Source organism: Calonectris borealis, chromosome 1, assembly GCF_964195595.1.
Source record: "Calonectris borealis chromosome 1, bCalBor7.hap1.2, whole genome shotgun sequence".
In the NCBI taxonomy this organism is placed as follows: Eukaryota; Metazoa; Chordata; class Aves; order Procellariiformes; family Procellariidae; genus Calonectris; species Calonectris borealis.
Window position 1 is genome coordinate 23,209,918 of NC_134312.1, and position 12,173 is coordinate 23,222,090.

The following is a 12,173-nucleotide window of genomic DNA, read 5'->3' on the forward strand; positions in this document are numbered from 1 at the left end:
CATTTCAATTTGAAGTACATGGCACCAAAAGCAGCAAGCAAAGCATAAAAGTTATGAAAAGAAATTGCTCAGTGCTCACAATAGCTAATATTTGTACCCTTTTTTTTGTAAATGCTGATTTATTTTAACACTGTAAAATTAAAATTCTTAACTCGGAGCCTTTGCACTTGAAGGTGTTCAAATTTGTTGTCTTCCCTTATGGTAACCAAAGTTTCAGTTCAAATTTCAAACCACGTAGTGGCACATGGCCACCACTCCCCTTCAAGCAAAAGAAGGTGTTTGGCGTTGCAGTCTTAACATTTTAACACCACAAACCTGTGAACCCTTGAGCCCTACACCACGCAGTCAGAACTCAGCAAAGCTCCAGCTTGGGCTTTGTATTGCCATCTCTATTTACTGAATGGCCGGAATGATTACAAAATGAAAAGTTGCTCTTAAACTAGTATGGGCTTGAATAGAGATAAGGCTAGAGCAGCTGTTGGATTATCTAAGGCTGTTTATACAGGGTTCTCAGTAGGTATCTAATCCTTCGGGAAAAGTGTCATTCAGGCAATGCTAATTCAATCTGTGTATTGGATAGCTGAGGAACATCAGAAATAATGTGTTTTTTCTTTGAAATTAAAAATACCAAGCTTCAAGGGAATTTGTTCCTGGCATGCGATCTTATAAATCCCATTTACTTTCAGAGTGGAAGTATGCTATCACTACAGTTCGCAACCTTTTAAACACATTCGTCTTTTAAGTCTGATTTGTTACCTTGAGAATTTTACCATCTGACGTTCCCAGAAAGGCCACGGTATGCCCGTTCTCCACAGCCACAGTGACGGCCGTGAGATTCATCCCTTCTTTTTGTAGTACCGGCTTCTCTATAACACCATTCTTACTTCCCAAAAGGTACGGCAAGTGTTCGGAGCCACAGGGGAAATTTTTGCTTGCATTCTAATAAGGAATAGCAATACAGAGCGATGTTAAACATTCAGATCACTAATTCCTAGCTACGAATGAAGTGCAACCCTATTACCAGACAGTATAATACCCTTCAGACATAGAAGAGCAGAAAGAGAGAAATGGATTGTCTGGCCATTTTCCCCCAGCCAACAGGCAGCAATCAGAAAGCAGACTGCTAATTGCAAACTGCTTCAATGCTTTCACTTTCCAGGAGACACGGGGAGAGAAAATTCTTTGTTTCTATTTCATTGCAACAGCACAGTTTAAAAAGTAACCAGTTTTTTTAATTAAAATGAACATGTCATATAGATTGGGTTGACCAATTTTGTGTTGAAGACTTTTTTTAATGCTGTTTTGTTTGTTAATTTGCTGCTAGCCATAGAAAAGCAACCCACTGGCAACCGTCTCATGAACTTCAACACATTCCCTCTTCATTACGCTTTAATCCTGAGCTGCAGGGAGTGCCACCAGAAGAAAGTTCATTCACACCTTGCCTTTCCTGCTATATTTGGTAATGAGACTGTCTTTCTCATCTGAAATCCACACCTCCTTTTTGCTGGCTGCCACGGCCACTCCACTTGTCACATTCAGGATTTCTATGTTTGATGCTCACCTCAGATGCAGGGTACTGCAGTGAGTAATACTGGTGGTTGGAAGCAGAGAGTGTTCTTTTGGCTTCTTATCAGTGCTAGCAACCTACTGTGCGGGAGAGGGCTGTGCTTTCATGAGATGAAGGATTCTGGGTCAATACCAACATAAGGTATTCCCGTGCTCCATCTCTTTGGCTGTTCACTCCTACCTCTGGACTGTAGGAGCTGTTCACTCCTACCTCTGGATGCCACTTCCCAAGCTATGCTCAAACAGCTGCTTATGCAAGTGTGTAATTTGCTCAGGTTGGGGAATTAAGACATCCTCCTAAAAGCTGGCTGAGTTATTTTTAAGATGATTCAATTCCTCAACCCAGTTTAGGGTTGGCTGCAGTAACGAATGGCATGCACAAGTAGGGCTTGGGAATAGGTTGAGTGGTGTGGGCAAAACCATCATAAAGTCAACAGAGATGCTAAAAGCTGCCTCTCAGGGGTGCAGTCATAAATTGAAGAATAGTATCTGAAGAGGTGTAACAGTGCCCTCCAAAAACCTTATAGCCAAGGTAATGACAAGCCATAAAAAGAAAAGGAAGATGGCCATCATGCTATGGAAGTATTTTGAGCCAGATCAAAATATGAACACCGCCTGAATATAAGAAACATGCGTATTTCCAATTATCTGAAAATTCAAATCCAAGTGAGAAACAACACTCAACTCCAGATATCACCTACAAGATTCTTAATACCATTTAAAAATATTACAAATATGTTGGCTGAGACCAGAATTGTCTGTAGTGATCATTCAGAAGCTAATCATGGGCATAACAAATCACTGCATTTGACTCAGTAATTTCCATACCAGGAGGAACCCTTTAAAAGAAATGCATTTATGAAACCAATATTCATCTTTCAGAAGACATCAAATTTTTTTAAAAGACTCAAAATTATGACTATCTTGCCATTTCTTGCTTGACCTGTTCTGCAAGCCTCCAAACCACATTCCATTTCTATAGTGAATCCAGCTATTGAGTTTTCAGTCACTGATCTCACTATATTTTAGCTCAAAGCCACCCAAAACCATGCAGTTATATTTTCCACTAATTCTAACACAGATTCTAAAACATCAGTTTTAGAACTGATATTACCAGTCCATGGGATGCACACGGGTTTTCTGCTGCAAAAAGTTTGTAAAATGAGCTGGTATTCTTTTTAGTGTAGCAATCGTTCCGGTTTTTTTCCATCTTTTCATTGATGTGCCGCAAGGAAAACACACACATGGCAGATTTTAGAGAGCCGTTATCTTTGTTTACTTTGCTGAAGAGTGCAAGGAGAACTTTGTCATCTGAGAGAGCATCCGTAGTTTGTCTCTGCTGAGCCATGCTCTCAGCCAGCTCTTCTCCTGGCGTAGTGACATAAGCAGAATGACAGTGGTCATAGGCACCATCATCATCTTTGCAACCCAAGTCCATTTCAAAGTAGGAATAATAATGGGCATCGTCTTTGCACAGACGTGCAATCAGTGTGCGGTTATTGACGGGCTGTTTCTCTTGCTGATTAAAAATAAAATAAACATAATTTTTATCCTCAAAGACTGCCACAAATTGTTGTGTGCTTGAAGAGTGATAAGCTGACTTAACAGCTGCTGAGTCTGTATACATTTCAAAAATGTCTTTTCCATCCCTTTCGTAGAGTTGTCGAGTGCTGATTATTATCCCATTATCATTTGGTCCATTCCCTTTCCCAACAAACAGCACTCGGTCGTTATTCAAGGAAGTGATCAATCCCACAGTTGATACATTCTCATCGTTGCTTGCTACAAAGGACTTTTCTCCGCTACTGTCTACATAGTACTTCTCATTGCTAATATCTTCTAGATCTCTGATGGCACAGATTCCCTTAAAAAGGCTTCCACACACCACAATTGTTTTATCCACCTTGTTCAGCAACAGTAATTTGTTGTAATTGTCAGTTAGTACTGCCTCTTTACACTGATTTTCATCAATGGGAGGTGTGCACTTTTTGTTGTCCTTTCTTGGACCTGTTTCTACAGACCTTATTACATCCAGGTTTTCTGTAAGCTGATACAGAGCATTTACCACTCCCAGATAGATTATCCCAGTGTCATTATCCACTGTTAGATGATTTAGCTCTGTAGCGCTCTGAAAAAATTTCAGTTCCTCATTTCTGGATAAGGTGATGCAAAAACAGCTCAAGATGCTCAGTGTCCAGATCCATAAAGCCATTTCTATGTAATACCTAAAAAGGGAAAGAAAAGAAGAACATGAAATACATTGAAAAATAAAATTTACACAAAATTCAGCAATATGAAGCGTTTTTTCTTTCATGATTTCAGACACAAATACACTTACTCTTATGCATGTGTAGACATCATGAAGATTATGGAAAGCCTCAAATCCTGTTAATTGCCTAGAAATTTAATATGTTGGGGAAGGATTAAACAAGGTCATATGTCTGATTGGTTATCATATAACCAATTAGATAATCAATCCTGTGCTAAAGCACAATGAGAACAACAGGCAATTTGAAACAACGTAGAGTGCCAAGAAGTGGTAGTTCTTCTCCAGACAGTTTCATACTGTGTGAATTATTTATTGTTGAGATTTTAAAAATAAGCTGGAGGATCCCAATGTTTCGGGTAGCTCCTCCTTAATAGCGGGGGAGAATTTACATAAAAGTATTTGAGACATTTGGTGTTGCAGGACTTTCCTCAGAAAGGAAAAAAAACCTTCCATTGACTACAAGTAAGTCTGGATCTAGCTACTGATGCTCTGGGAGAAGGCGTTACACTAATCCTTCATCAATGTAAAGCTGGAAGGTGGCAGAGTCCTTAATACGCAACATTGCCTTTGACCGCTGGTATGCATTACAGTCCAACACTTCAATTTACTTGAGCACTGCAACTTAATAGTTTCAAATCTGTCTTAAGAACATCACTTAGAGTTTTGTGGACTTAATATTCTGTTACTGGGTTTTTTTTCCAGAATTTTTACTTCCCAAGCAGATCATCTGGCTGTTTGGAATTAGACAAAAACCTTCTGAAACTTATAAGAAGGGCTCTAATTTTAACCTGAGGACTTAAATGAGGAGGCAAGTCCCAACTGGCTTCCTAAGCACAAAACATTTTGTCAATGTTTTCTGCAAGTGTTTAGTTCTGAGAGCAGAAAGCAGAAGGTAGCATGCGTGGACACACCGATGTTAGGGGGAAAAGATAAATACTGTTTGGAGGAAGTACTGAAAACCAAATATGATCCACAGTATTTTCATTTTCAAAGTTAGCCATGTGACTCCATAGTCTGATGAGGAAAGAACCTGTAAACTTACAGGGAATCTCAAGTTAAATCTGAAAATATCTGGACCTGTGAATAGAAAGAAAAAATAAAAACCCAGAAAAGACAAGAGAAACATTTAACAAAGTAATCTAACAGGCGAAAGCCTTGTAGGAGGAGGAAAATAGCATAGAATGCCAAAAGGAGGAATTGAAAAAATAAAAGAAAAATAATAAAAATAGTAATAGAGGAACCACGCTCCTGTGTCAGATATAACTTGTGTTTTGGCAGCAGCAATAGACTCTGGTGGGATGTGAAAGAGAATTGCCTTCTCATTTATAGAGAAATCATTTATACTGAGTAACTAAGGTTAAATGTCAACAACTGGGCTGCAAAAGTTTGAGCAGGGAGGGAAGGACTCTTGTTGTGAGCACAAGCCATCTGCCAGCTCCCCAAACTACCCCGGCATCGCCAGCAATGCAAAAGGCAACTCCTGCCCTCCAGCATTGGCTGCATTTTGCTCCTCTATGGACAAAATGCATGTGCAATGGTGACAACAGCTTTTCTAAAAGCAGAGTGATTCTAACTTCTGAAAAACCAAAAACTTACTAAATGTAACTCAGGGTAATAATGAAGGCAAAATAAAAGGCTAACTGCAATCTTGTTTTGCTAAAGCTCTTATCATGTACCAAACTGAGTAGCTAACTGTAAAATGAGGTCAAAGAAGAGACAGTACATTACCAAAAGCACAAGCCTGACTTCTAATGATAGGTTGACCTCATATGACAGTGACCAAGAAAAGGCTAAGAATTATAACCCATTCTTCAGACACACGGACTTCAGCTCATGCCTTGCAACGTAATGAAATGTTGGACCTCTCTACAACAACCTTAGACCCGCTTCTAAGGAACCCAGAAGAATTCTGATATTATTTGTCAGAAACTCCTCTTTTCCTCCTGCTCCCAAGGACCTCAATTTTCCAAACAAGCTTTGATCCCAGCTTACATCTCTGTGGCTAAATTGTATGTCATAATGCATGTCATCTAGTTTCAAATATTTTCCATTACAGTTATCTGCAATGAAATAAAAACCAGGTTGCCATACTACTGCAATGTTGTTTCATAAAAGTTTTATCATTCTACTATCTATTGCATAAGGATCAAACGCTGAAGAATTCAGATTCATTGTTCCTGTTTTTCCCACAAGGTAATTATTATAAGATTATTATCATCTCTGCTCTCAGTCAAAAAAAGCCATAAATAGCTATACTTATAAAATATGCCTCAAATGAAGGGAAAGTAATTTATTGTACCTTAATTTCTGTACTTAGTTCACCTCCTTGTCCATTTATTTCAGTGGATTAATAAAATATTTTGTCCATTTGTGGCACCCAGCTTAATGACACAGGGGCTCCACTTGCAATACACCTGCCTTCGTCCCAGGGGCAGAACGAAGAGTCTTGCTGATTCATGCCAGAGCCAGGATTTAAGGAAAAGTGCATTTTGCACCTCTAAACCAGACTCTAACAGGAGTAATTCACCTGACTGTACAAAAATGGGTAATGCTCCCTCCCTACTATTTTCTGCCTTGTTTACTTATCAAATTTTTGACTTAAATTATTCAGAACTACATGCATTCTCCATTAATTCTGCCTTTTTTTTTTTGCCATTTACTCCCTGCCACCCCGGTCTCATGCCAAACACTGCCAGATTATCTCAGCCCTCCATGCAAGGTAACAGTTCTTCATTCTCTGTACCTGTTGGTTTCATTTCCCTCCCCACACTTCAAAGCAATCAGTAAATAAAAATTAAATATGCTATGGAAAAGATCCAGAACGAAATTCCCATGCACTTCTCAAATACCAGGCTTAAGGAAAGAAAAAAGCAAACAAAATGAAATGAGATGCACTACAACCACGGCTCGTTCTCACCTGATATTAACTTAATTGGGAAGTAGCAGCTGGAGGAATCCTGCTATGACCAGCTGATGTGGTAGGACCTACAGGGCTGCTATTAACTCAGATGTGCTACTGAGTTAGGTGCTATGGAAATGTATCAAGGAGCAGTTCGCTGCTCTGAAAAACTTCTATTTTTAAAGAACAAGTCTTGGAAACACAAGAGAAAATGTGTAAGAAGCCCAGGCTGGAGCATGGAATCGAGATGTTCAGCACGGCAAATGTATTTCCAATGACTTAATCACATACTTTAATTACACATGGGCCTGTGTGGCCTACTCAAAGTCATGCCCTGGTCCTGGGAGCTGAAATACACCCTCTGACCTCAGTTTGCACTTAGTTTTAAACCCTTGGCAGACTCAGGATAAAAGAAGCCCAACAGAGCAGTTTTGACCACATTTTTTTCTCTCTCTCAAAGTCTAGTCTCCATCCTGCCTCTTGCTCCCCGCCCCCCACAATGTCATTAGAATCATCTTTATCGCTCTCCCATCACGATTACTTGAATTGCAAAGTCATTTCCTTTTTGGATTCCTCCCTTTTTCATCAGTGCCTTCCCTATCCCTTCTCTCATCTCAAAACATACTCCTCTTCTGATTCATATACCTTACAGACAACTGAATATGATTTCGATGAGTATCCTAGAAGGATGGCAGTAATAATAAACACACTCCCAAAGCAGAAAAAAATTATTATAAAAAGGTGTGTGTTAATTAAAAAGAAAGTGTAGATAACATACAGCCCTCCCCAGTCTCTCAGAGACTCGACAGGTGACAAGGAAAGCGGGATGGCAGCAAATAAGCACTTTAAAAGAAACCCACCAAAAAAAGCGTCTTGCCACTTACAAGAAGTATGAAACTTTAGAAGTTATGTGCAGGGAACACAGCGCACCCAGGAGAACACTTCATACAGGGGAACCGCCATAAAGTGACACTGTGTTGGAATGACACAGCTACCAGAGCTCTGCCCCACTGCTAGATCAATTTTAATTTAAGTACCCATAACTTTATGTCTTTCTACTCAAGCAAGACCAATAACCTTAAGAAAGTCAATTCGTCAAAATGCATGCAGAAAAGAGCATCTATAATCTACAAGCACAAAGTGAGTTTCAAATTGACTTCCCGCTATTATAAATACCCTTAAGAATTAGCACTAGCAACATGCTGACATGGATGTGGCAGGGGTTTTCCTCCTTCACTGCACAATCCTCTGCTGTACCTGTATATGGGAACCTTCAACTTCTCTGCCATCCCCAGTCACTTTTCTTTAGCCTTCAATATAACTTTAGCTTTATGTTACTTAACTTCTTACTCATTTCAGCTGAAGTGAAAGAATACCAAATTTTGCCTGAAATCGGAATAACTGAGATCTAAAACAAGTGGTATTCCCAAAAACGATGGACAAGAAAGTCTTCAGCGAAGGAATAATCTCACCAGTTTAGCTTCTGTGGTGTTTCTGCAGAGTTGTTCTTCACTAACCAGATATATATACTGAATTAAACTCTGTTACCTCACCTCATCCAGACAAAGTTTTGTTACTTGAAATTCTGGGTCTAGAGACAAATGCTTCTGCCAAGAGAGGCAGATACTGATTCGCTTTAACAGTATGCGATGCAGAGAACTGTGGTTCTCCCTGCAAACCTTCCCCTAATCAGGGAGACCCCAAAAGATCCAAAAGACCCTAAAACTGGAAAAAAATTGGTAAAAAGACCCAAATATTGCAACATGAAAAAGGTAAAAATCCAAAGAATGCACCCAAATGGTGTAGATATTTGGGGAAAGAGGAATGAAAAGAAATTTCTCTTCTCGCTCATTCCAAGTAACTTTGGTTTTAGCTTCCGATAGGTTTTCCACAAGTCAAAAAGAACTCAGCTTTCATTTTTAAGCTCAAAGGAGTTCAGAACAGAAACTGGAGAATGCGTGTGAGGCAGGGGATAAGAAGATTTTCAGTTTGGATTTCAAAGCTTCTACTTCTGTGGGAACTGTAGGTAAACATGAGCACTCTCCTCCCCAGCTACAACGTTTATTACTATTTCCTAAAACCAATGAACGATGGAGCTCGCTGGTTCAGAGAAGGAATCACCTGGAAAAACACTCTGCAGGATTCAAATCCATTTCCTATGAGCATGGCAACATGCTGGAAGGGCTTTGGAGAGAGAACAACAACTTATTTTGTAGACTATGGCATAGGTCCAAAATCGGTTTAGTAGAACCACTGAGAATAGCGATCGCTGTGATGGGTGTCCATCCCTTTAGTTGTGATGGCTTGCTGTTAGCAGATGGGACCTGTGGGTCAGTGAGCTGCGGGAAGTCGCTTTGCGGAGAATGAAAAACCAATATCCACTTCATTAGAAGTTGTGATAGTCTGTACTGCTCAAACATAAAGAGAGTAATTTTCCTTCTCTTTCACTGCTCCTCAAAACACAATTTGCTAAGATATAGAGTGTCTTCGTATGGGACAAACCACCCCATCCGGCCAAACTGCTGGAAAAGTGACAAAAAATGGACAAATATTTATAATACAGATGTAGTCCTGATGTGGAAGATAAAAGTTTTGCTTGCTTTCACAAAGCAAATTCTCATTTTTTTTCTTAAATTTTTTGAGTCATTTTCAATAATATAAGGTTTCTTTTTTTAATATGTGTAATAGTTATATTGAGATGGATCTTCTTTTACAAGGACTGGTTGGAAATTATGGATTTGCCAAGGAAATAATAGATTTTATGCCCCTAGTCCCTGTGCATTCTGCAGGTGTTTTTCTGCAAACCCTGGGTAAAAGAAATGGAAGACACATGGAACCATAAACTCAGGTTACTGAAAACCAGGGTTTCCTATACTATGGTTTCATCTGGCAAGAATGAGCTGTGGTGGGTTGACCCTGGCTGGATGCCAGGTGCCCACCAAAGTCACTTTATCACTCCCTTCCTCAACTGGACGGGGAGAGAAAAATACGACGAAAGGCTCGTGGATTGAGATAAGGACAGGGAGAGATCACTCACCAATTACCATCACGGGCAAAACAGACTCGACTTGGGGAAAAATGAATTTAATTTATTACTAATCAAATCATAGTAGGATAATGAGAAATAAAACCAAATCTTAAAAACACCTTCCCCCACCCCTCCCTTCTTCCCGGGCTCAACTTCACTCCCGATTTTCTCTACCTCCTCCCCCTGAGCAGTGCAGGCAGACGGGGAATGGGGGTTGTGGTCAGTTCATCACATGTTGTGTCTGCTGCTCCTCCCTCCTCTTCCCTTGCTCCAGCGTGGGGTCCCTCCCATGGGAGACAGTCTTCCATGAACTTCTCCAACGTGAGTACTTCCCATGGGCTGCAGTTCTTCACGAACTGCTCCAGCATGGGTCCTTTCCATGGGGTCAGTCCTTCAGGAACAGACTGCTCCAGTGTGGGTCGCCCACGGGGTCCTGCCAGCAAAACCAGCATGGGCTCCTCTCTCCACAGGTCCTGCCAGGAGCCTGCTCCAGCGCAGGCTCTCCATGGGGTCACAGCCTCCTTCGGGGCACATCCACCTGCTCTGGTGTGGGGTCCTCCACAGGCTGCAGGTGGATATCTGCTCCACCGATAATATCCATGGGCTGCAGGGGGACAGCCTGCCTCACCATGGTCTTCACCACAGGCTGCAGGGGAATCTCTGCTCCGGCACCTGCAGCACCTCCTCCCTCTCCTTCTTCACTGACCTTGGTGTCTGCAGAGTTGTTTCTCTCACATATTCTCACTCCTCTTTCTGGCTGCAATTGCACAGTTTTGGGTTTTTTTTGCCCCCTTCTTAAATATGTTATCCCAGAGGCGCTACCACCATCGCTGATGGGCTTGGCCTTGGCCAGCCGTGGGTCTGTCTTGGAGCCGACTGGCACTGGCTCTGTTGGTCACAGGGGAAGCTTCTAGCAGCTTCTCACAGAAGCCACCCCTGTAGCCCCCCCGCTACCAAAACCTTGCTGTGCAAACCCAATACACCTATACTATGGTTTCATCTGGCAAGAATGAGCTGTACTCCGGGGCCCAAAGAGGAGTAAATCTATCTCTCGCGCCTGCATTATCAGCAGAGGCCAGCGGCAGCTGGGAGAGGAGAGCGTGCACTGGACGGTTCCCCTGGGAAAGGGGCACGGGCAAGAAGATCCTTACATCACTCTGGAGACTCTCGTCTTTCAGAAGATCTGAGGTATCAGCAGCAAAAAGAGCTCAGATAACTCGCTCCCTGAGAGAGCCCATTAACCCAAGTGGACACTGAGGCACCCCACAGCCTGATTAGCTGGGAGCTCAAGGGCAAAGGGTTGCGTTTGAAAGGATGAAGCAGTGTTGCATGAACAAGGCCACCCAAAGAGAATTTTAAGGACTTTTCTTGACCTTTACTTACAGGGTTATCCCCATGAAGCTTCCCACAAAGGCAGAAGATGAGTTTTGAGTATCTGTACCACCAGTCATTTACCAAAAATCACCAAACCTTCCTCGTGTCTCACAGTCTCCAAGGGGGCAGAGACGGGATTAAACAGGGGATCTCATCCAGCTCCAGTATCTCTGCCAACTACAGTAAAACGGTACTGTCACATACAAACGGGCCAGCAACTCAAACAGAAATGTTTTCCGGTCCCAACATGGAAAACGTTTCTCTAGGCATTGCAATTGAATTAACAGCTGAGGAGCACAACTGCTTTTCACAGTAGGTCCTGTATCCACCAGCATCCCAGCATCTCCACGTCAAGGACTCTCACGAACTTGGTGCAAAATTGGCAGGGTTGAGTCAAAAGTTTAAGCTAGGAAATTCAGAGTTCACATTAATAATTATGTCATTAGCTTCAAGCTAAATTAGTAACACTATTAGTAGTCTGAATCAAAATCTGTGCACACCGGAACTCCTAAGTATTTAATATTCTGATCCAGATCCAAATTCAGAGCAAGAGGGAGCAACCTGAGTCTAATTTTTCAACTAGGAGTTGCTCAAAAGAGCATTAACAACAGGTAATGAGCTCAAAAAATGCATACTTACGTATTTTGTGATCGCACTCAAGAATTTCCAATAATGTGCTGTCTCTGCAACATCAGCAGATAAACAAAAAAGAAGAGTAGCGCTTTGCAGATTTATATGCACTCTTACAAGCAGAACCATGCTACACAAAGCTCAACTCTAACGAATTCCCTGGTTTATTACAGCCAGACCTGGCAGTGTTTTGATTTTGAACATCTTTTATACCATGGATTCTGGCATAGTCCAAGGGTGGGTTTTTTGTTGCTTTTGGGAATCAAAACAAAAATTCTTTTAAGTGAAAGAATCTTCAAGAGTTCACAGGGCCAAGTAGCTTAAAAAAAAGTCAATAAAAATAGCCGCTGTGGAAAGACCTCATTCCATAGCATTAGCTACCAGCAATTACGGAGTATAAACCAGTC

General features: G+C 41.3%; 1 protein-coding gene across 1 annotated transcript in view; it reads right to left on the minus strand.

Moving 5' to 3' along the window:
• PLXNB2 (plexin B2) overlaps window positions 1–12,173 on the minus strand; it is a 259,107-nt gene that overhangs the window by 76,235 nt on the left and 170,699 nt on the right. The window contains exons 5-6 of the mRNA XM_075146634.1: window positions 2,681–3,791; window positions 757–939 (exon numbers count right to left, since the gene is read on the minus strand). Coding sequence (XP_075002735.1) covers window positions 757–939; window positions 2,681–3,791 — 1,294 coding nt within the window. The remainder of the gene's footprint in view (window positions 1–756; window positions 940–2,680; window positions 3,792–12,173) is intronic.